Genomic DNA, 26,567 nt, shown 5'->3' on the forward strand with positions numbered 1-26,567 from the left:
GTGCCCCCCCCCTAAAAAAATTCCTGGATCCGCCACTACTTTTTATCGAAGTAAATAAAATATTGGTGTAGATGTCATATATTTTTAAACATCTTACGGCATTCAAAAGTTCTGCTCCCCTTGAAGATCCCTTGTGGACATGGATTCGATAAAGTTTTATATTAGGCCAGTGAAACAGCGGGCAAATTAAACGAATTACATCAGTACGACATAGCTAAAATCGGCACTCTCATTTTTGCAGATCATTCGGTCGCTCTCATATTAGATTGCGGCTTGGGGAAAATCGAGGAAGAAATGTAAATTATATGGATTTTTTGTGAAATACAACCAAAAAATACTGTTAACTTTAAGGAAAGGGTGAAGATTTTGACTTAGTAATCTAAAAGAAAGGGTCCTCTTTCTTTTTTGAGGTAGCTCGAATTTCTTCGTTGATTGTTAAAGCGCCTTTAGTTTTATTTATTACCAAATACCTCAAAGCGAAAAACTCATGTCCTAAAGATCAGGGGACTATATTGATTAAACGGGTATATCTACGTAGATACGTGTCTGTTTATGATTTCTTAAGTTGGCGATAAGTTAAAATATACGTTACAAGATTGAGAATTCGTAGGCCATGAACATAGTCTTGTTCACCAGGTTGGGAACACTTCCCCAATAGCGAGATATTCTCGCTAAAACGCGATTATCCCTCTCTAACGAGAATAAATATATCCCGTATAACCGAGAAAAACACCCGCGGAGTACATCTTTTCGCGATTCACGTGAAAAGAAGAAAAAGTGCTAAAATGTGTGATACTTCTGCAAATATAATAATCAAAACAAAAACACTCACGATGTGTATTAGATTTCAGACTGCTTCACTCTTATGCAGCAACTTTGATATGCAATTTCTTGACTATGTTGTCAATTTCATAGAAACAATTCACATCATGTTGAGTGCGTGGCGCACTTATTCAGCGTTGCACAGGATTTGCCATTATTTTCAATACAGATGCCAAAACACCTGTTTATGGTAATGTTTATTTCTCGCTAAAGAGGGATAATCGCGTTTTAGCGAGAATATCTCGCTATAGGGGAAGTGTTCCCAACCTGTTCACAGGGGCTCATCACGAAATTTTTGTCTTATTAAATTTTAGAATAGAGAGGGTCAATTCGTGACGAGCCCCTGTGTCTTGTTTAAATAAAAGGTTAAAATCTTGCGGTGAAGGGCTCTTGTAATTAAAACTGGATAAAAACCACTTCTCTATTTATGGTGTCATTTGTTCACTGATTCGGACTTGAAGTGAACCGGCATCCGTGATGTAGGCCTACATACTACTGCACATTTGCTGATTTGAAACTAAATCACCCAGTCCTTCTCCTTTTAGTAGTTCAGGTCTTCTTGCAGTGATCTTGTGTCTGTCTCTGTATTGATGTTACAATATGACATACATGCATCAGCAATGTTGAAGTGACTTTGGATAATGGATCATTATAAATGCTAGCCTAGAAACACTAGGGGTCCAATGATAGTGCCCTGGTGTACTCCTGATGTATCATTGGTTGGTTGTGATGTTTCTCTATCAACACCTTGTTGTGTTCTGTCAACTAGAAATCTTATCCATTCCAATGTTTTTGTTACATACTATAATGCAGTGTTCGAAATTGGTTTAAAACTTGGTATAGACCATGGGTCTATGCCAAAACAAGATGACATAGACCTCTTTGAATTGGCATAGACCGTAACATTGAGAAAAAAAATAACACAAATTTAAAACATTGTCATTTACTTCTAATGTACTTAAAAGCATATTTTCTTTCCATTTCCATAACAATGTTCTCCTTCCCTCATAACATTTATCAGACATCGACTTTTGGGATAACCCTATTGCTTTAAACCTAGAAAATTGGCATAGACAATTTGGTCTATCCCAATTACAATTGGCATAGACCAGTGTCATTTGACATAGACTCGGTCTATGGATAATTTCGAACACTGATAATGGTGTAGCTGCATTGCCAGTCTGTGTTGCGGAATGTCTATAGAGTTGAGTCCCCTGATGAGGTCCTGTGTTGGTTTTTGTAGGAGAGTCGTTTCTTGAATCCATTATGCTCATCTGCTAGGATGCTAAGCCTCTCTAGATGCTTGATGAGTTGACTGTGTATAATCTGCTCTAGTCACCTGCAATGGACGGAATAATGACACTGGATGGTAATTAGAAGTTTTTGCTCCCTCTTCGTTCTTGAACAGCGGGGTGACAAACGCTGATCTCCAGTCATTTGGCACTTTGCCTTAATTTATTGAGGTCTGAAAGATGATGGACAGTGCTGGAGATGATATTTGGTCTGGACACTGGCTTTGTTGGGATTTAAGTCCTCCAGCAGTTTTTGGAGCTGAGGTGTATGGTGACTTGCCAGGGTCGGGAACATGGGTCAAGTTGTCAGTGGTGAATACTGATAGAAATTGCTTGTTCGGTATCTCTGCTTTTTCTTTTGGTGATGAGTGAAGAGTACCGCTATCACAAAGTGGGGATATTCCAGTACCATCAAACCTCTCGCTTTTCACTTATGAATATAACTTTTTGTTGTTTCCATCCTCAGACATCGTGTTGATATTGTACTTGTTGTTTCCATCCTCAGACATCGTGTTGATAATGTACTTGTTGTTTCCATTCTCAGACATCGTGTTGATATTGTACTTGTTGTTTCCATCCTCAGACATCATGTTGATAATGTACTTGTTGTTTCCATCCTCAGACATCGTGTTGATATTATACTTGTTAGATGACACATTACATGCCTTTCTATTCTCTTTGTGGGTATGTCGATATCTCTCCCAGTCATCAGGAATTTGAGTGTGTCTGGCCCCCTTGTGTGCCCGTTTCTTCTGTCTGCTCAGTTGTGGAATGTTTCTGTTACATCAGGGCTGGCTGAAGCGTGTAACTGTGTATTTAGGTACATGGGCAAAGATGGTACTTGTGCACTATAATTTGAACTTCAGCCAGAGTGTGTCGAGGGGTGTAAATGATTCTGATTTTGCCTCTTCCTGTTGCTCTAAAGAGAAGTCGCCAAGTTCTTTTTCCATAGCTTGTAAATTTGCTTTGGACCAGATGTAAATAAGGCACCTTACTGGGCGACGCCTCTGGGCTGCAACGTTGGTATCCACAAGGACTGTGTCATGATCTTTAAGCCCAGGTATTGCAGAACACTTGTGGACCGAAGGGGGTCAGTTTGTAGCTAATATGTCCAAGATGTTGCTTTGGCAGATAGGAAAATCTATATGATGGCAGGCAGTGTCATTAAAGGTGTCAATAAAAGACTGGCTAATAATGGAAGGGCAGTGATGATGTTCGGTTAATCAATGGTGTCACTTTTCCAATTGATATCTGGCACTGGTCTGTGTTGCCTCCGATTCAGATTATTTTATAGATTGGTATTGAAGGTCTTTGTTTCAGGTCGGTGTGAAGTTTACATGACAAGATAAATGATCAAATATCACCATATAGGTCCTTAGTCACTGTGTAGGACCTGGAGGTTAACAAATCTGTTGTGTGTGGGAGGCTGTTTTATTTCCTGTACATACATTGTATTTTTTAATATCCTGTTTACAGGAAATAGTATATGTCCATTATTTTTTAAAGGAGAAATGAACATAGGTTACCATGGCAACACCTGAACTGTTGTTTTAACTTGTTTAATTTCTGGAGACACAGAGTATTACTAACTAGACTGTTTTCTTTGTATACATGCATCTCTGAAATGTTCATGTTGTATATTTTAGGCCATGGATCAAACACAGCTGGACAGTCTTGCCGATACACTGGATATAAAATATGGTGTTCTGGACAATCTAAAAGATGGAAAGGCAACATACAGATCTCAGATTATCCTCACAAACAAGTCGGATATTCCGCTGGAGTACAAACCAAACTGGAAGATTTACTTCTGCCACATTCGCATGGTGGAACCCGACTCTCTTCCTAAACGTAACCATGCAGAAATAAAAACGGAAGGGGTCAGATTCTCGCATGTGAACGGCTGCCTGTTTACTCTGGAACCTATGAAGACTTTCAAAACACTGAAGAAAGACGAGAGTGTAAAAATCCAGTTTAAGTGTCAGTATTATTGTGTAGCAAGAACTGATTTATTACCAAACTGGTACATTGTGTCGGGGGATCTGGAACCTCGTATCATTAAATGCACAAGCAGTTCTGATTTAGGTTTTGTGCAGCCTTTCGACAAACTAGAAAAATGGAAGAGATTTCATTATAAACAAGAGAATGGTGCGATGAGAATAGACAAGTACAATCCTTTTACTCCTGAGGAGAGATTCGAGAGGAATTCAGTGGAGGATCTTGGGAAAGCAGGAGCACCTGTTTTGCCGACCCCAGTGAAAGCTTTATATGACTGGGATAAAACGGCAGTTTTGTCAGTTGATAAATTTGTGATTGTTTGTGATCAAAAACTTGAAAATGAAGCTGACATCTTGAAAGGTATCCATATACATACATATTCTCATCTCGAAAACTATCGAACTATTGTTAGATTTTCAATGTGACCACAAATGTGCATACACTTTTATATTGTTTTTGTAAATGGAAAATATAAATTGGATTAATGAATACTCTCTTTCCACTTCAGAAAAACTAGGACTGGATTTAAAAATATCCTATGACACAAAATCTACACAGACATCAAACGCCATTTTCCTGCTACTTCAAGAGACTAAAGACGACGCCCCCTCCTCTTCCTACAAACTGTCTATCAATGCTGAGCTCCCCTCAGTCAGAATTGAGGCCAGTGATCCTGCAGGAGCTTTCTATGGTATTCAATCCTTCATCTCCCTACTGGAAAATGACCGAGTACCAACTACAGAACTGGAGGACTATCCCAGGTTTTCCTACCGAGGCATGCACTTGGACGTTTCTCGAAATTTTCATGGGAAACAACAAGTGATGAAGTTGCTGGACACCATGGCTAGATATAAGATGAATAAGTTTCACTTTCATCTGACGGACGATGAGGGCTGGCGACTGGAAATTCCAGGCTTGGAGGAACTCACCGATGTTCGTATCTATGGGTGAAATGATGCTGTGCATGTGTATATACAATTTATATACGTATCCTGTAGATTCCTGGTTTTATGCGAGTACTTAATATTGCAAAATGACTCATGGACGTCAAATTGCGAGAACATAATTTCATGCGTGTTCTGTTGATAAAGAGTATATACAATTGATTTAGCAATATAAAACCAAAAGCGAGTAATTTTATCTTGCGAAATTATGCGATAATAGATTCCTTGCATAAATTGGGGAATTTACAGTATATATATCATGTATATAGACTCGCACACTCACTCAGAAATTTTTATTATTTCAAAATCTTTCAACATCAACTACAAGTAAGATCCATGTGTGGGTGTATTTTCAGATTGGAAGCAAGAGAGGCCATGATCTAAGTGAGAGGACCTGTATACTACCCATGCTAGGTTCGGGGCCCCACTTAACTTCCTCTGGGTCAGGGTTCTATTCAGTTGAAGACTATCAAGAAATTCTACGATTTGCCAAAAAGAGACACATAAAGGTCATCCCCGAGATTGACATGCCCGGTCACAGTCATGCTGCCGTTATGGCTATGAAGGCACGTTTCTATAAATACAAGAAAACTGGTGATATGCAAAAAGCAGAAGAGTTCCTTCTGTGTAACGTGAATGATTCCTTGCTCGCTCAGTCAGTGCAGATGTTCTCGGAGAACTCCATGGACCCAGGACTGGAGTCAACGTATAGGTTCGTGGACAAAGTGGTGGCTGAGGTGCAGAAGATGTACGAACCTATTGCGCCCCTGGAAACATTTCACTTTGGAGGTGATGAGGTTCCCTACGAGACGTGGGAAGACTCTGAGGCGTGTATAGCCCTGGTCAAAAATAAAAAAGTCAAGGATTTCTCCAAACTAATGGAATATTTTGTGAAACGTGTGGCTAAAATTGTGGCTAAACACGACTTAATGATGGGAGCCTGGCAGGACGGGGTGATTCATGATGAGGTAGATTTGGAGCCCGTGGAGCGGAAGGAATTTCCAAATAAAGAGGTCCATGTGTACACCTGGCAGAATGTGTGGGAGTCTGGATTATCGGGGTGTGCATACAGGCTGGCTAATAATGGTTATAAGGTAAGGTTGGTTTACATACAGGCTGGCTAATAATGGATATAAGGTATGGGTTGATTTTGGGAAGTTTTGAAAGTCACACAAGATGCTTTACATGTTGAGATGACACCTGCCAAATACAGAATTATTATAGTCGTGAATGAGGTGTCAGATATCATATCTACATGTATTATGACATTGAACCTCAATTTTCACAGTCCTATATAAAAGGACTCTCTGTGCTGTCAGAGTGTCTGGTAAACTTTCTATGTAGTATTTTGATTAAAATCTCGGGTCCCACCCTTCTACGAATCAGAACCTGCAACCTCATGTTTTTTTTTAAGAGAAATGCAATGTACTGTGGTATCATTTAAATCTGTGGGGTCCATGTGTCGTGGATTTTTAAGATTTTACAGTTTCGCTGGTGTGTAATGTCATTGATATAGTTTCTGTACATGGAGACATTGTCGTGAATATAAAAAATGTGTATTTCATTAACTTATAAATTAAAGTTATGCTGTTTGAAATTTGTGATGTAGTTTTAGAGGAATATCCATGAAAACTGACTCCTCACATAATCTAGTGATTCCACAGTGTTTGTACACTTAAATGTGATCCAAAATTCGCTGTCAATTAAATATATCAAATTACATAGATTTACAGTATGCAGTTCTGGGTAGGAGTACGGGCTTTGTCATTGACCATGTTTGAATGTTGTCTTTTTATTTCTATTTGTACATGTAACTTAAAACATTGTATCAAAACAAAGCAGTTAATAGTGCCTGAAAGCTGGCCAAAATTTTTACGAGCAAGATCCATTGAAATTCGTTTTTAGTATATTTATGAAACATCAACTGTAGACTTGGAATTTGTTTTAGGTTGTGATGGCCCAGGGTACCCACCTTTATTTTGACCACCCTTACGAACCGGACCCAGAGGAACGAGGTCTGTACTGGGCGTGTCGATTCTGTGATACTAGGAAAACCTTTGGCTTTATGCCTGATAACATCTATGCCAATGCGGACGTCAAACTGACTGGTGACCCAATCTGCATGACTGATTTACTGAACAAGCATCCAGAGGACCATGATCCATTGAAAGAACATAAAAATGTTTTAGGTATGTTATCGATCGAGGACTTCTTTTTTTCTGCTGACCCACTGCAGAAGATTGGATAGCTTTGATAATTTAGAACCTTTACAGGCTAAAGTAATGGGGAAGTGATTACAAGTTTCGATTAAATCCTCCAAGTGAGTAAACGTGTAAACAGTTATGAAATACAACTATAAAACCAATAACTATTGTTACAATCATACCATTTTACCTCATACACGCGTCTTAAAAACACATCCATTGTTCCATGAACAATATTTTCCAACCATATTATATGACTTTCTTGTTGTGTAGCAGACTGAGTGTTAGTGCTGTAACATTGTTGAAATTTTGTAAGAAAATAAAATCGTAAATCTTTACTGTGGTAGATGGAAAATCTATGAATTATTTCTTCGTTTTTGTTAATTAAGGAGGTATGCTACACCAGAGAAATTTGATACGGGTGAAAAGTGGAGGATATGTACAGCAATATTTTGAAATTGAAAACTTTCAGATTTACTTTATATAGTAAAAAAATACAGCTTTAGTTGACAGCAATCTGAGAAAAATTTAAAACCCCTGCTGGACTCAAACACGCAATCTACCATTCAGCAGTTGACATGCTAACCTACTGAGCTACTCAGTTAGGCGAGACTTTTTAAATGAATAGACAACTATTGCTGATATTTATATTTTTATACCCCCCGCAACAAGTTGTGGAGGGGGGGGGGTATACTGGAATCGGGCTGTCTGTCTGTCCATCCGTCCGTCCGTCTGTAGACGCAATGGTTTCTGGGCTCTAAAGCTCTGAAGATGTTCCCTATTGAATTTTGGGTCAAAAGGTCAAAGGTCAAGCGCACTGGACTTCGAAGTAACAATATGGTTTACGGGCTCTAAAGCGTTATCCTTTCCACCTACAGTCACCATATCATACATATGGACTACCCATGGGATGAAGATATTCCCTATGGATTTTGGGGTCAAAAGGTCAAAGGTCACGTGCACTGGACATCGAAGTAGCAATATGGTTCGGTTTGTCATGCCATTTGTTTTTTACACTCAGAAAAGAGGTAGTTTATACCTATTACCAACACCCTTTGGGATATTGGGGTAAGTGGGGGGTATTCTTAGTGAGCATTGCTCACAGTACTTCTTGTTGTCCATGTTTTAAAAGGAAGTCGGCCATTATGACGATGTAGAGTACCTCCTTAAGGAATTCCTGATTATGCTGGTTACGTGTGTAGACTACGTTTTCAATCGCAGCATTGTACAGACACGGTCTTCCATTCAATACCTTTTATTATTAAGGAATACAAGGACACCTGTGGACCGAGTTGGTGAGGACCCCTGATGAGATGGATTCCATGATTTTTCCACGTCTTCTAGCTGTGGCTGAAAGGTCCTGGCACAAAGCATCATGGGAAGACGTGGAGGATGACTCATCAAGAAGGGTTAGACTGAACAAAGATTGGTCAATGTTTGCGAACAGTCTGGGCTACAGGGAACTCCCGGTTCTAGACAGAATGGGCGTGGCATATCATCTCACCCCTCCCGGGGCAAGGTAAGATTCGACAAATAGGAAATTGTAAAATAGTATATGTATCAGTTATCAATTTGAATGAATTGTCAATTTTCATTCATTATATTTCTTGAATCCACCGGTTCCATAAACCAGTCGTAGACTGGGCTGTATATTTTAGGTGCTACATCACAACAATGACTGGTTTTCTTTTAAATTCATACAGAGGCACAGATAAATATCAGTCCTGTACTCTCTGGCCTTTCAGTATTTGTTTGCTAGCTCGTTATCATCACGATCAATATTTGTTTCCTAGCTCGTTATCATCACGATCAGTATTTGTTTCCTAGCTCGTTATCATCACGATCAGTATTTGTTTCCTAGCTCGTTATCATCACGATCAGTATTTGTTTCCTAGCTCGTTATCATCACGATCAGTATTTGTTTCCTAGCTCGTTATCATCACGATCAGTATTTGTTTCCTAGCTCGTTATCATCACGATCAGTATTTGTGTCCTAGCTCGTTATCATCACGATCAGTATTTGTTTCCTAGCTCGTTATCATCACGATCAGTATTTGTTTCCTAGCTCGTTATCATCACGATCAGTATTTGTTTCCTAGCTCGTTATCATCACGATCAGTATTTGTTTCCTAGCTCGTTATCATCACGATCAGTATTTGTTTCCTAGCTCGTTATCATCACGATCAGTATTTGTTTCCTAGCTCGTTATCATCACGATCAGTATTTGTTTCCTACTCGTTATCATCACGATCAGTATTTGTTTCCTAGCTCGTTATCATCACGATCAGTATTTGTTTCCTAGCTCGTTATCATCACGTTCAGTATTTGTTTCCTAGCTCATTATCATCACGATCAATATTTGTTTCCTAGCTCGTTATCATCACGATCAGTATTTGTTTCCTAGCTCGTTATCGTCACGATCAATATTTGTTCCTAGCTCGTTATCATCAGTAATTTTAGTGTGATTCTGTTGATCTGTAATTCATGAGATTGAAACCAACAAAGATTTTAATTTTTCACTAGAACTGCATTTTTTTAAACAAATTAAGGTGTTACATGTAAATATTCAATTTTCTGATTTCAAATTATTACTGAATATATCTATTGTGTCATCCATTAATTTTCTTTTGTAAATCTTGATCATTTTTGTATTTGAAAATAGGGTTGTTTTTTTTTTTACTGTAGATTGTTTAGGTCTACTGTACGTGCAGTAATGTTTCATAATGAGCTGCCGTTTATGTCATAAGGACTCAGTTTATTGGCGAATTCATCTTAATAATAATATGTGTTTGCAATGTAGCAAAATTAATTTTGAAATACATGTAAAAGCATATGTTGATTCAAACCGCTGGATGTTTAATGCCATGATATGTGCTACTTTCACCAGACCTTTTAATCAAAGACGAATTTTGGATTATTTCAACTACTTTAACCAAGCTCTGCTATCAGAGCAATGTCTAGCTTACGAATCAAATCTTTGTGTCTCTGATTTTTGAAGATTTAAAGAGATTGGATCTTGACAATGCCTCGTCTGCTTTTCTCTGTAGAATTGTAGATGGAGAGGCCTGCCTCTGTTCTATAGTCTAGTTTTCTCTGTAGGGTTGTAGATGGAGAGGCCTGCCTCTGTTCTATAGTCTGGTTTTCTCTGTGGGGTTGTAGATGGAGAGATCTGCCTTTGTTCTATAGTCTGGTTTTCTCTGTAGGGTTGTAGATGGAGAGGCCTGCCTCTGTTCTATAGTCTGGTTTTCTCTGTAGGGTTGTAGATGGAGAGGCCTGCCTCTGTTCTATAGTCTGGTTTCTCTGTAGGGTTGTAGACGGAGAGGTATGTCTCTGTTCTGTAATCTGGTTTTTCTCTGTAGGGTTGTAAACGGAGAGCTGGAGATGAATGCTGTTTACCCAGGACTGCCGATGTTCTATAGTCTAGATGGCGGTGAATCGTGGATTCTCTATGAAAAGAAAGTGAAAGTAGACCCAAGATCAAAAATCAAATTAATGTCGAAGTAAGTACTTTTTATAAAAATAGACTAGGAAGCATTATTTTACGGATTAAAGTTTAACAATCGTACAACTAATATCCACAAAATTTTCAGTGGAATCATTTCCGTTACAGTATCGTGTGTTGATATGAAGGGGCCTTTCAGCCTGTAATACAAAACTTTAAGTCTTCGTGGTTGTTCACATTTTCTGGATGTGTATAAATGTTTATGGATTTTTTTAACAGATTTTTTTGTTGCTTTTATGGTGTAGGTCAGCTGATGCAAAGAGAGAGAGCAGGGTGGTGATATTAGAGTCGACATCAAGTAAAGACTGAAACAGTGGAGTCGTAGGTTTCACCTCAGCCAGCAGATGTTGAAATCTATTCCGTCTTCTTTAGGAATATTGTTATATAAACTGACTCCACACATTATATGTAGTGACTTCTCGCCTTATTTAAGATGACTCCACATATTCTACATGTGTTGACTTTACGTATTATTTATAGAGTGGATTCCACACATTATACATGAATGTGTTGACATCCTACATTATATTTGTTTACTTCTCAAAGTCTCTTACGATATGTGTGTTTACTTTTCTTATCATATATGTTGAATCCCATATTATATAATGTTGACTTCTCGATTTATATAATGTTGACTTCTCACAATATATAATGTTGACCTCTCACTTTATATAATGTTGACCTCTCACTCTATATGATGTTGACTTCTCACATTATATAATGTTGACTTCTCACTTTATATAATGTTGACCTCTCACTTTATATAATGTTGACCTCTCACTTTATATGATGTTGATTTCTCCTCTCACTTTATATAATGTTGACTTCTCACTTTATATAATGTTGACTTCTCACTTTATATAATGTTGACCTCTCACTTTATATAATGTTAACCTCTCACTCTATATGATGTTGACTTCTCACATTATATAATGTTGACTTCTCGCTTTATATAATGTTGACCTCTCACTTTATATGATGTTGACCTCTCACTTTATATAATGTTGACCTCTCACTTTATATAATGTTGACTTCTCACTGTATATAATTTTGACCTCTCACTTTATATAATGTTGACTTCTCACTTTATATAATGTTGACCTCTCACTTTATATGATGTTGACTTCTCACACTATATCATCATTCCGAGTCCAGGGTTTCTGATCCGCTCCACTTTCCTACGAACTACACGTCTAGTTTAAATAATAAAATCCAATTCTTTAGCGTCAACATGAATTGTTATAAAGTTCGCAATTAAACAAGTATCTGCAACATTCTGCTCCATACACTCAGTTTCAGCTAAAGATATTCAAATTCGAACTATTCACTTAACCACTGACAGCAAATAGGGGTCACACAGGTCACAAAACCGCATGGTTTTCTCTTTAAGATTGAGTTTCTGGTATGATAAAACAATGTTTCTGATTGGATCATGTGTCTTTTAATGAGGCCAATCAAAGAACCGGATTTCTAACCTGTCTTACTCTGCCTATTCGGTTAAGGGTTTATATGAAGCGGAGCGGATCAGAAACCCATGACTCGGAAAGATGACACTATGTAGGTTGACTTTGCACATTATCTATGTTGAATTCACATATTATATATGTTGAAAGTTTTCTGTGTTGTGTTTACAAGTCAGGCTTTTCTTGTTGGTCTGAATTTCTCTGTTTCTATTAGATTATTCTGTAGCTTCCTTATTTTACGCCAGTACTTAATATGATAAAATGACTCGTATACGTCAAATCGCATGAACATGTATTTGTGCATTATCTGTTTATCAAGAGTTCTTGCATGTATTTTTAGCAACAGAAAATTAAAGGCGAGTAATTTTATTTCGCGGGTGATGCCTCTCGCGAAATTACATGATAATAAATTCCTCATAGGAATCTACAGTAACGACTGACAGACATTGATATATAGGGACTGACAGACATCGATATATAGGGACTGACAGACATTGATATATAGGGACTGACAGACATTGATATATAGGGACTGACAGACATTGATATATAGGGACTGACAGACATTGATATATAGGGACTGACAGACATTTATATATAGGGACTGACAGACATTGATATATAGGAATCTACAGTAACGACTGACAGACATTGATATATAGGAATCTACAGTAACGACTGACAGACATTGATATATAGGGAATGACAGACATTGATATATAGGACTGACAGACATTGATATATAGGGACTGACAGACATTGATATATAGGGACTGACAGACATTGATATATAGGGACTGACAGACATTGATATATAGGAATCTACAGTAACGACTGACACACATTGATATATAGGAATCTACAGTAACGACTGACAGACATTGATATATAGGGACTGACAGACATTGATATATAGGAATCTACAGTAACGACTGACAGACATTGATATATAGGAATCTACAGTAACGACTGACAGACATTGATATATAGGGACTGACAGACATTGATATATAGGAATCTACAGTAACGACTGACAGACATTGATATATAGGAATCTACAGTAACGACTGACAGACATTGATATATAGGGACTGACAGACATTGATATATAGGAATCTACAGTAACGACTGACAGACACTGATATATAGGAATCTACAGTAACGACTGACAGACATTGATATATAGGGACTGACAGACATTGATATATAGGAATCTACAGTAACGACTGACAGACATTGATATATAGGGACTGACAGACATTGATATATAGGGACTGACAGACATTGATATATAGGAATCTACAGTAACGACTGACAGACATTGATATATAGGGACTGACAGACATTGATATATAGGAATCTACAGTAACGACTGACAGACACTGATATATAGGAATCTACAGTAACGACTGACAGACATTGATATATAGGAATCTACAGTAACGACTGACAGACATTGATATATAGGAATCTACAGTAACGACTGACAGACATTGATATATAGGAATCTACAGTAACGACTGACAGACATTGATATATAGGGACTGACAGACATTGATATATAGGGACTGACAGACATTGATATATAGGAATCTACAGTAACGACTGACAGACATTGATATATAGGGACTGACAGACATTGATATATAGGAATCTACAGTAACGACTGACAGACATTGATATATAGGAATCTACAGTAACGGCTGACAGACATTGATATATAGGGACTGACAGACATTGATATATAGGGACTGACAGACATTGATATATAGGAATCTACAGTAACGGCTGACAGACATTGATATATAGGAATCTACAGTAACGGCTGACAGACATTGATATATAGGGACTGACAGACATTGATATATAGGAATCTATAGTAACGACTGACAGACATTGATATATAGGGACTGACAGACATTGATATATAGGGACTGACAGACATTGATATATAGGAATCTACAGTAACGACTGACAGACATTGATATATAGGGACTGACAGACATTGATATATAGGAATCTACAGTAACGACTGACAGACATTGATATATAGGAATCTACAGTAACGGCTGACAGACATTGATATATAGGGACTGACAGACATTGATATATAGGAATCTACAGTAACGGCTGACAGACATTGATATATAGGGACTGACAGACATTGATATATAGGAATCTACAGTAACGACTGACAGACATTGATATATAGGGACTGACAGACATTGATATATAGGGACTGACAGACATTGATATATAGGGACTGACAGACATTGATATATAGGAATCTACAGTAACGGCTGACAGACATTGATATATAGGAATCTACAGTAACGACTGACAGACATTGATATATAGGGACTGACAGACATTGATATATAGGAATCTACAGTAACGACTGACAGACATTGATATATAGGAATCTACAGTAACGGCTGACAGACATTGATATATAGGAATCTACAGTAACGACTGACAGACATTGATATATAGGAATCTACAGTAACGGCTGACAGACATTGATATATAGGGACTGACAGACATTGATATATAGGAATCTATAGTAACGACTGACAGACATTGATATATAGGGACTGACAGACATTGATATATAGGAATCTATAGTAACGACTGACAGACATTGATATATAGGGACTGACAGACATTGATATATAGGAATCTACAGTAACGACTGACAGACATTGATATATAGGGACTGACAGACATTGATATATAGGGACTGACACACATTGATATATAGGAATCTACAGTAACGGCTGACAGACATTGATATATAGGGACTGACAGACATTGATATATAGGAATCTACAGTAACGACTGACAGACATTGATATATAGGAATCTACAGTAACGGCTGACAGACATTGATATATAGGGACTGACAGACATTGATATATAGGAATCTACAATAACGACTGACAGACATTGATATATAGGGACTGACACACATTGATATATAGGGACTGACAGACATTGATATATAGGGACTGACAGACATTGATATATAGGGACTGACAGACATTGATATATAGGAATCTACAGTAACGGCTGACAGACATTGATATATAGGAATCTACAGTAACGGCTGACAGACATTGATATATAGGGACTGACAGACATTGATATATAGGAATCTATAGTAACGACTGACAGACATTGATATATAGGGACTGACAGACATTGATATATAGGGACTGACAGACATTGATATATAGGGACTGACAGACATTGATATATAGGAATCTACAGTAACGACTGACAGACATTGATATATAGGAATCTACAGTAACGACTGACAGACATTGATATATAGGGACTGACAGACATTGATATATAGGAATCTACAGTAATGACTGACAGACATTGATATATAGGGACTGACAGACATTGATATATAGGGACTGACAGACATTGATATATAGGGACTGACAGACATTGATATATAGGGACTGACAGACATTGATATATAGGACTGACAGACATTGATATATAGGGACTGACAGACATTGATATATAGGGACTGACAGACATTGATATATAGGAATCTACAGTAACGACTGACAGACATTGATATATAGGAATCTACAGTAACGACTGACAGACATTGATATATAGGAATCTACAGTAACGACTGACAGACATTGATATATAGGGACTGACAGACATTGATATATAGGAATCTACAGTAACGACTGACAGACATTGATATATAGGAATCTACAGTAACGACTGACAGACATTGATATATAGGGACTGACAGACATTGATATATAGGGACTGACAGACATTGATATATAGGAATCTACAGTAACGACTGACAGACATTGATATATAGGGACTGACAGACATTGATATATAGGAATCTACAGTAACGACTGACAGACATTGATATATAGGAATCTACAGTAACGACTGACAGACATTGATATATAGGAATCTACAGTAACGACTGACAGACATTGATATATAGGAATCTACAGTAACGACTGACAGACATTGATATATAGGAATCTACAGTAACGACTGACAGACATTGATATATAGGGACTGACAGACATTGATATATAGGAATCTACAGTAACGACTGACAGACATTGATATATAGTGACTGACAGACATTGATATATAGGGACTGACAGACATTGATATATAGGAATCTACAATAACGACTGACAGACATTGATATATAGGAATTTACAGTAACGACTGACACACATTGATATATAGGGACTGACAGACATTGATATATAGGAATCTACAGTAACGACTGACAGACATTGATATATAGGAATCTACAGTAACGACTGACAGACATTGATATATAGGAATCTACAGTAACGACTGACAGACATTGATATATAGGGACTGACAGACATTGATATATAGGGACTGACAGACATTGATATATAGGAATCTACAGTAACGACTGACAGACATTGATATATAGGAATCTATAATAACGACTGACAGACATTGATATATAGGGACTGACAGACATTGATATATAGGAATCTATAATAACGACTGACAGACATTGATATATAGGGACTGACAGACATTGATATATAGGGACTGACAGACATTGATATATAGGAATCTACAGTAACGACTGACAGACATTGATATATAGGGACTGACACACATTGATATATAGGGACTGACAGACATTGATATATAGGTATCTACAGTAACGACTGACAGACATTGATATATAGGAATCTACAGTAACGACTGACAGACATTGATATATAGGAATCTACAGTAACGACTGACAGACATTGATATATAGGGACTGACAGACATTGATATATAGGAATCTACAGTAACGACTGACAGACATTGATATATAGGAATCTACAGTAACGACTGACAGACATTGATATATAGGGACTGACAGACATTGATATATAGGGACTGACAGACATTGATATATAGGAATCTACAGTAACGACTGACAGACATCGATATATAGGAATCTACAGTAACGACTGACAGACATTGATATATAGGAATCTACAGTAACGACTGACACACATTGATATATAGGGACTGACAGACATTGATATATAGGAATCTACAGTAACGACTGACAGACATCGATATATAGGAATCTATAGCAGTTTCACTGTACACTATATAACACACATACACAGGACAAAATTACATCGAAAAAATTGAAAGTTCCTTATTTTTCATGTGTTGTCTAGAGCTCATTGGTCAGATTGTTTTCTATACAATTACGGACTTCTGATGGTCACGTACTGGTCAAACGAGATCATAGGTGGAGGTCAACCAATACCTGATCCGGTCTGTAGAGTCGTGAGTAAACCAAGTCAAAGATCAACAAGAGCTCCACAAAGCTGAGCATCCCCTCACAATGTAGGCTATTGACTGCTGAGCATCCCCTCACAATGTAGGCTATTGACTGCTGAGCATCCCCTCACAATGTAGGCTATTGACTGCTGAGCATCCCCTCACAATGTAGGCTATTGACTGCTGAGCATCCCCTCACAATGTAGGCTATTGACTGCTGAGCATCCCCTCACAATGTAGGCTATTGACTGCTGAGCATCCCCTCACAATGTAGGCTATTGACTGCTGAGCATCCCCTCACAATGTAGGCTATTGACTGCTAAGTATCCCCTCACAATGTAGGCTATTGACTGCTGAGCATCCCCTCACAATGTAGGCTATTGACTGCTGAGCATCCCCTCACAATGTAGGCTATTGACTTTTTGACATCAAAAGGGTATTTCCTCTCTTGATAACAAAGCTACATATGCAATATGCAGGGGTGTGATTTTTCCTCTGTTTAGAAGAAATCCTCTGATTGGCTTAATTTTCGGAAAAAAATTAAACACTCTGGGTTTGATTTAAAGTGACAGAAAATTATATTTTTCCAAGTAGAGTGAGGTGTTTTCCAACCTTTTTCTTTTTGACCAGTTTTCCTTGGATTTCTGAGGAATTCAGTCAGCCCTGAGTATGACATCAATAGAGCAAAAAAAAGGGGTTTTTCTCCGAAGTTTTATTGTGACCTTTTGACCCCAATCCATTTTACTTGATCACAAAGTTGACGATTCATAAAATGTGCATTTTGATTGGTCAATAAAAATGTCAGGAAATCTATGGCTGGTCAAGAAAGACATCCTGAATAAACCTTCCTAAGTTAATATTGAGATGAACTCACTCGGAGGTACACACCAGAAAAGATTGTTTGGACCAATGAAAGAGCATCAAAAATTTCCTGATCCATAAAAAACTTCTGGAACATTTGAACATTTTCTTTATTGTATGAAGTTGATAGTGTTTATCCATCAGTATACATCAGTACTTATGAAATATATAAAATCACAGTGCTTTGTTCTGAACGCGTGGTAATTTTTGGTTCCATATAAAAATAAATCTAGCATTGAACAACTCCCTTTATCATATAGAAGAGAACAATTGCTTGGTGTAATTTATTGCATTTTAAGTTATTTGAGAATGGCTGTAGGCTTATATGTTTTGTTTTCTTTTTTATACATTGTAGTAAGAAACTTACGCTACCAGAATGTACATTAACTGTGATATTTACAGTATCAGACCAGTTAGATTTCAGCTTTCCTTCACATACTCATTTAAACATGTTTTCTTTGATTGCATTCTAAGTGCAGAAAATAAAGATACCCGTGTACTGTTATTCCGTGTTAGTGATTCATAGCAGGAAGAAACCATTCATAGCAGGAAGACACCATTCATAGCAGGAAGAAACCATTCATAGCAGGAAGACACCATTTAGGACATCATGAATAAAGCATGCTATCATTGTAGTAGGAGAGTTTCGAGTCATTACCGAAACACCAATTTATTCTGAATTTACCGTTCTAGTAATTAATGTGCACATAATTGACACAACTGTTCCCTTCAGATGTTGGACTGACTCTCCACTACTATTAATGTTACATTGCTTACCTCCTAAGTTTGACAATCCCAAAATAAAAACGGTCACTATTAAAATTCCCCGTTCAAATGAAGGCACCCTTAATGTTATTGTTTTATTTTCTGGTATTAAACAGTTCCTATGGTCTGTTTTTACTACAGTGATTTAGTAAATGTCCATACCTACTGTATATCACTAATAAGGAGAAACAGACTTTAAGGACTCTTCAATAGAAGGAGATAAAAAATTACGTTATGGGGTGTCTTCCTTTGAACGAAAGATTTAGTGACCGTTTTCATTTTGGGATTTTCATACTTAGAGGGTAAGAAGTGCAGCTTTTAACTGCGGATAACTCCGTTTACCTGATCAGGATATAGGGCTCATGGCGGGTGTGACCGGTCAACAAGGGATGCTTACTGAGGACCTATTCTAACCCGGAACACCCCCCCCCCCCCCCCATAGGGCTCTTGTTCGTTTGTACGACACCACAAACAATATGGCGAAAGTTGATCGAGAAGCCAAATTATGTTTACAGCACAGGCACTTTCTTTCGTTTGCGTGGGATTTATTGTATAGAGGGACGTGGCCGTCTCGAGTCACGCAGACTCTGTACAATAAATTCTATACAAATAATAGAATGTATTTGTAAATGGTTTGTGTCATGAATAACTAACTAACTAACTACCTATATATTTATTTCCAATCAAGGGCCCTCAAGGGGCAGCATGAAAATACATACAAATAATGTACATAATTAATACATCGTACATTAATGAAATCTTGTTTACACTTGAAATTTTGTTTACACTCAGTTGAAAATTTATAAGCGTAATTTTCCCATTGAAACATGATACAAAGTTCAACTAGTCGGAAGAGAAATTAGCCGCTATAAGATCTCTTTCTTGTGTATAATGGTTGGAATTGGGATCCAGAGGAAGAACAAATTCTTCGTCTAGACCAATTATTGAAGAAACTGTCGGAAAATACGAATGTCCTGTTTTTTGTAGGCCATGCGTTATGGACGAGTCACATAGACGGTATACGGACAGAAAGTCACAGGACAAAAAGACACAGGACAAAAAGTCACAAAATCCGTAGGACAAAAAGTCACAGGAAAAAAGTCACAATGATGACTTTTGATTAGATAGGATAAAAAGTCACAGGACAAAACGTCACTGGACAAAAAGTCACAAAAATGCTCACTAAAGCTGTTGTTCAGACACCAGACACTTCTTACAGTGGATGGGAGGTAGAAGGGAATACATGTCATCATTCTTATGGGTGTTTGTTTTGCCACATTTAACACTTTCAGTTCATTATTAGATGTTCATTATTAGATAATAAGAAAGGAAAATCATTAACTTGTTTATATAGCAATTATTAAATGACAGTTCACTTACTTCTTGTTTTGACAATAATTTGGAGTGAAAGGAAGCTAACCATAATTCTGCCATCAGATTTTGTTTTGACAATCATTAATATGTAGTATACTAAACCAAATCATCATAAAGCTTATTTTTATTTAATCTCTTTTTAAAAATCAAAATAATATTTTACAATAAATATGATAAAAGGAATAACAATTTTATGATTATCAGAATCTCATAGAAAATATAAATTTTGCATATATATTTTCTTAAACTTTACAAAAAGAACGATATTTTTAAAATATATATAAAAAATCAAAACTTTTTATTTTCTTATAAACTGTGACTTTTTGTCCTGTGAAATTTTGTCCTGTGATTTTTGTCCTGTGACATTTTGTCCTACTTTCATAAAATTTCTTATTGTGACTTTTTGTCCATGGTCATTTTGTCCGTGACTGTTTGTCTGTGACTTTTGTTCTGTGACTTTCTGTCCTACATTCACACAGACAACTTTGGCAGGGGTACCTGTAAAGTGCGAAACGAAAAGAAACGAAATCTACCGTAACGAAACGAAACCCACCGAAACGAAACGAAACCTACCGAAACGAAACGAAACAGATTGTACATGTATAACCGAACTTTTTAAATTATAATAATTAAAAATGGTATCTTAGGCCCCTGTGAAAGTTACCACATATAAATAAAATTCGCCTCCCCTGATATAGGCTTTGGGCTTGACTGATACAAAGTTTTAAAAGTTGGAAAACGGTGGTGGGGGGGGGGGGGGGGGGGGGGGGGGGGAGTAAGCACAAAGAACATATCCGAAGTTGATTAAATACCAAGTGAAATTAGTTTCGGATCAATAAATTTCAGAACGGAGGGTTAGTTTCAGAGGTCTTGGGAAACACACCCAACGAGGGGTGGGGTCACCGGCGTTGGATCCGCCTTTGGGTATAGATACATTGTTTGAAGAAGCTGGTGTCCGAGAAAGTTTGTTTTATGCAATAATATCAGGAAGAGATCTGCATTTTGTAAAATTAAAAGGCTTATGAACAAGGGAAGCATAAATTACAAAGAGAACGGGAGGACATACTCAGAATCCACCGTTTGATATACTACATACAAATACACAATATCCACATCTATACATAGATTTGTCTTTAGAGCAAAAAACACTGAAACATGTATTTATGCCCAAACGCGGATCCAGCGCCGGCGACCCCACCCCTCGTTAAGTGTGTTTCCCCAGACCTCTGACCTGTGAGACTGTAACCCTCCGTTCTGAAATTATGGATCTGAAACTAATTGCACACGGTATTTAATCGGATATGTACTTTGTGCTTACTCACCCCCCCCCCCTCCCCCATTCCAATTTTTAAAAAATTGTACAAGTCAAGCCCAAAGCCTACATCAAAGGGGAGGCGAATTTTATTTATATGTGGTAACTTTCACAGCGGCCTAAGATACCATTTTTAATAATTATAATTAAAAGAGTTCGGTTGTACAATCTGTTCCGTTTCGTTTCGGTGGGTTTCCTTTCATTTCGGTATATTTCGTTTTGTTTCGGTAGATTTCGTTTCGTTTCGGTAGATTTCGTTTCGTTTCGCACTTTACAGGTATCCCTTTGGTAGGCAGAGAATTCTGGTGTGCGGTCCAGAAAAATTAATTTAAACAGAATAAAACTTTATAAGCTGTTTTTAATATATAGTCATCATGGGGCGTGGGACGATGATCGTACATCAGTTGTGTGGACAGGACTTCCGGTACCCCCCTTCTTTGATTTTTAAATGTTCAATTCCTTGGGTATTTCGGACGTATTTTTGATAAAATATGTAACTTCAGAGTTTATTTATTTCAATGGAATACACAAATCTCGCATAGAAACCGTTTTTAAAAATGTCATATCACCGATCATAATATATGAACAAGGTGTGCAACTCAGCCAGCGACATCTTAAAAAAATCTACACCTCACGGAGAAATCCTATCGAAAAAACACCAATAATGCATATACCAACTGAAAAGAACGGTCATTCTAAATCTACTGATGATTCGAGGATTAAATGCATCGCTATTTGGTGCGCAATAACTACTTCACACCGCTCAATTTCATCGTTTTAACCTCGCCACTTCTCATTTCTGACTATACTCCAATATATCATATATTATGATCGGTGATATGACATTTTTAAAAACGGTTTCTATGCGAGATTTGTGTATTCCATTGAAATAGATAAACTCTGAAGTTACATATTTTATCAAAAATACGTCCGAAATACCCAAGGAATTGAACATTTAAAAATCAAAGAAGGGGGGTACCGGAAGTCCTGTCCACAAGCACCTGTGGAAAAATTAACACACAAGACAGATTTTCACTTATTATGATTTATTGCCAAAAAAATCTTGTCACTTTTGAAGATATTTTTTTCACGTTTTGAAAAAAAAATCGCTTTTAGCATTTGAAGAAAGGCAAAATCACAGCACGAGCATGGGGTAGACTTAGTATTAAAATGTATGTATGCATATCAGTTGTCATTTACAAATTGAATAGCGCGGGGGGGGGGGGGGGGGCACTATGTTCACCGGTTTTAGATAAAATTATGCTTGTCTTCCTGTGGCTTATTTTGTATCTGAGTATTGCGAAAAATGTTCTTTCAAATCAATCTTACAGTCCCCGTGGATCTACTGTAATTCTTAGATCCGCCCCGTATACTCTGCGTAAGTATTATAGCGATTGTGACCGTATCCTAGGATCTGATCTTAATTAGATTGGATTTAGCCCTGGCAGTCCCCGAAATATGTCTAAACCGTACTGAAGTAAGTTGTTAACTCACTCTAGAATATCCGACCGGCCGGATCTTACAGTGGCGGATTTAAGGGGGACGCAGCCGCCCTCCCCTAAAATTGTCAATTTCAAGGTAAATCGGTATCTTGTTTAGATAAATATACTAAACGATAAAAGAAGCAATAATTTCTTCCGTTCCCGGAGAAATAAATGACAAAATCTTTTTATTTCTTGAATGACTTTATTGGGAGAACTTAATTTTTTTTCTTGAGTCATTTCATTAATTTCACCTTATTGAAAATGATAAAAAAAAATTTAAAAAAATAGTATATAGATGACTAAATATGAGACACATTTCAAGCCCTATAAAATCTGTAAATTGCAGGAGCTTCCGGAGGCTTCGCCACATAGGCCCTCAGCAAGGCTGTGCCCTGGATCCATCAGGGGCCTCAAGGCGGTCCCCAGACCCCACTTTCTAATAAACTAGATCTCCCCGTAACCGCAATTGCTGGATCCGCCCCTGTGTTACAATCCCGGCACGCGCATAAGAAACCCGGTCGGTTTTAAGGTTGATCGATCCTCATGTGATGTCATAGGTTTTTGCAAAAATCTTAATGAATAATCTGCATGATAGAAATATATCTGTCTGAGAAATTCTATTCACTGGATATAATAAAAAATCTGGTAAACCATCAACACTGAAAAAGTTTATATTTTCCCTAGATAAACAATTATTTATGATTTGAAAAATGTTGTCAAGGGCAATAAATCCTATGCTGGAATTTCCTCTACTGGATGCCTATTATACATTGGTTTCCCTGATATCCACAATTAATCTATACATATTTGTGAATTAGCAGGTTTTTTTTTTTTTTTAAACTGTTTGATATTTAAATTTTGTCACTTCAACAAGTTTTTATCTATTTTATTATTCTGTTTGACGAAAATGTGTGATTTTCTGATGTTGATGCATGCTTCTGTTTTTGCATGTCTGACATCTTTAAAAAGGTGGCAACATATCCATTTTCTTTGGTTATTAATCAAATTAAACTATATTGAGTGGAAATTAATAAAGTTTTTCCACTTTTATCCATTAATATTGATAAGTCACATGAGGATGGAGCTACCTTAAACAAAGGGAAGTAACTCTGATAGAATACCCTCACACTACAAATACTCTGACAATCTAATAAATGTGTGGAGTGGGAAGATATTTTAGATATTCGCTGATATTTTGTAATGATAATTTTTAGCTGAGCACTATATATCTTACAGTGGCGGATCTAGTGGGTGGGTTTTATTTTAACATTATCAACATTTTTTTTTAGCAATTGCTATTTTGCGGTCTTTGATTCACTTCCCTTTTTGAAGGAATTTTCTGGATTCGCCAATGATTTTGTTTTCAAGAAATACAACTCTTTCCATGTTCGTTTCATGCCACGAAAAATCTACCAGAGTTGTCTTTCTTTATGAAGCAGAAGACACTTGCTGTGAAAACAAAAGTGGATGCCGCGCCGTGAAGAACAGTTCTGAGTTCATTTTAGGGATATTTGCAGGTACTTACTAACTTAGTAAAATTGACTATCGGGTACAGTGCTATTAGGTGTTACTGAATATATCGTCTTGTTAATTATCTATATATGTGAGTTGCATATGTAACAGGAAGGGAGAATATGCAACAGACCAGATCGCGACCGGGATTTGAACCCGGGCCCCTTGAATCTCTAGTCAGTTGCTCTACCAACTGAGCTAACTGGCCAACGGTGATCGAATGCGGCTGACCGCTACACTTAAAACAAATGTATGGGATTGTCGACCTTTACTTCGCCTGACGTAACTTTGAGTGCGTTAACACCAGTGGCGGATCCAAGCAATATTGAAAGGGGTGGGACCTATGTGTGTACTTTTTGCCACCCAAAAAGGGGATAAAGACCACGAAACACAGGAGTCGGCAATTTTATCAATAAAGTAGAAATATATGAGAAATGGGCATAAATACTACCACTGCTCGCTACGCTCGCGAAGCTCAGTGGTAGTATTTATGCCCATTTCTCATATATTTCTACTTTATTGATAAAACTGCCGACTCCTGTGCACGAAATGAGAAAAATTACTTTCTTAAAAAATACTCGACCAATTGTGTGTGTGTGTGGTGGGGGGGGGGGGGGGGGGGGGGGGGGGGGGGGGGTAGTTATTAACCCACTGCATGTTTAGGCCATGGCTGTCTGTTAGGTAGCTGCAGAACTGTAGCTCTCTGAAAAAATATTTTGACATAACAGAGAGCTACAGAGCCACCCCTTATAAAAACCTTCGATTTACGGCGCACAAAAAAGCTGCGCACGGTTGAGGCCTTATATCGTTGTATTCTTGAGTTGCTGTCTCATAAATTTAATATAAAAAAATTCTTAACATATTTTCCTACTATACTTGTGTCTAAACATACCTTCAAATATTCATTAAAGCCCCATACGACCTGAAAACTACCAGCTTTAAATGATTTCGTTTGTTGACATAACCATGTTAGGTAGCTAGATATGGCAAGGAATAAGGACTCCATTTTAAGGTGATACTTTTGTACCCTAGGTTACATGCTATGTCTATACTAGAAAGGGTACAGTATACAACTCATATGGAAAATGAAAGTAAGGAATAAATATAATGGCATATATGCTCTTGTCAGATTTGGAGAACAGGGAATTTAAAGAGAGACTAGGTTACACAGGGTACACTTGGTTACAGATGGTGACAACTCTATATTAAATGGATACAAGCTAAATTTTCTAAGTATAGAATTAGGGAAGGGAGAGAGAGGCCAGGTTACAAGGGTTACATAGGGTACACTTGGTTACAGATGGTGACAACTCTATATTTAGGTACAAGCTGATATTTCTAAGTATAGAATTAGGGAGGGGAGAGAGAAAGGCCAGGTCACTATTTTGATCCCTTAAGGGACTTTTAAGACTTTAAAAACGTTAAAAATTGGTAGTTTCAAATAAAAGTTCTTAAGAGTTATCTCTCTTGCTATTTCAAAAAGATATGCTTTGTCCATGGAAGGCATATTAACTTTTGTTCGTCATTAAAGTACTTCCATTTTCTTCACTGACGGTGTCAAAAGCACGACGGTGAATTAGACTTGATTTTAGAAAAAGTCCTAAAACCTTTCTATTGGTCAATAGAAATCAATGAAACTTTTCAGTTAAGATTCATTTTGTCTTGAAAAACAAAAAAGTTGGTGACCTACTTTCGTTCCC

At 37.3% G+C, this 26,567-nt stretch overlaps 1 protein-coding gene and 1 long non-coding RNA gene across 3 annotated transcripts in view; both read left to right on the forward strand.

Moving 5' to 3' along the window:
• Nucleotides 1–220: 220 nt before the first annotated feature.
• On the forward strand, nt 221–12,514 carry LOC125654851 (chitobiase-like). Of its 2 annotated transcripts, XM_056143047.1 has the most exons (9): nt 241–410; nt 3,761–4,472; nt 4,621–5,045; nt 5,413–6,150; nt 7,005–7,245; nt 8,527–8,779; nt 10,567–10,582; nt 10,636–10,760; nt 11,008–12,514. In XM_056143047.1, exons 2-9 carry the CDS (start codon nt 3,764–3,766, stop codon nt 11,069–11,071), a joined length of 2,571 nt encoding a protein of 856 aa, XP_055999022.1. In that variant the 5' UTR covers nt 241–410; nt 3,761–3,763; the 3' UTR covers nt 11,072–12,514. The 2 variants fall into 2 exon arrangements, with proteins under 2 accessions (XP_048740914.2, XP_055999022.1); XM_048884957.2 differs by lacking the exon at nt 10,567–10,582 and having other exon boundaries at nt 221–296; nt 10,620–10,760.
• Nucleotides 12,515–24,730: 12,216 nt separating this feature from the next.
• The window catches only part of LOC130047677 (uncharacterized), a 44,559-nt gene continuing 42,722 nt past the window's right edge, over nt 24,731–26,567 (forward strand). The window contains exon 1 of the long non-coding RNA XR_008796508.1: nt 24,731–24,872. This is a non-coding gene — a long non-coding RNA (uncharacterized LOC130047677). The remainder of the gene's footprint in view (nt 24,873–26,567) is intronic.

Source organism: Ostrea edulis, chromosome 7 (genome assembly GCF_947568905.1).
Source record: "Ostrea edulis chromosome 7, xbOstEdul1.1, whole genome shotgun sequence".
NCBI classification, from domain to species: domain Eukaryota; kingdom Metazoa; phylum Mollusca; class Bivalvia; order Ostreida; family Ostreidae; genus Ostrea; species Ostrea edulis.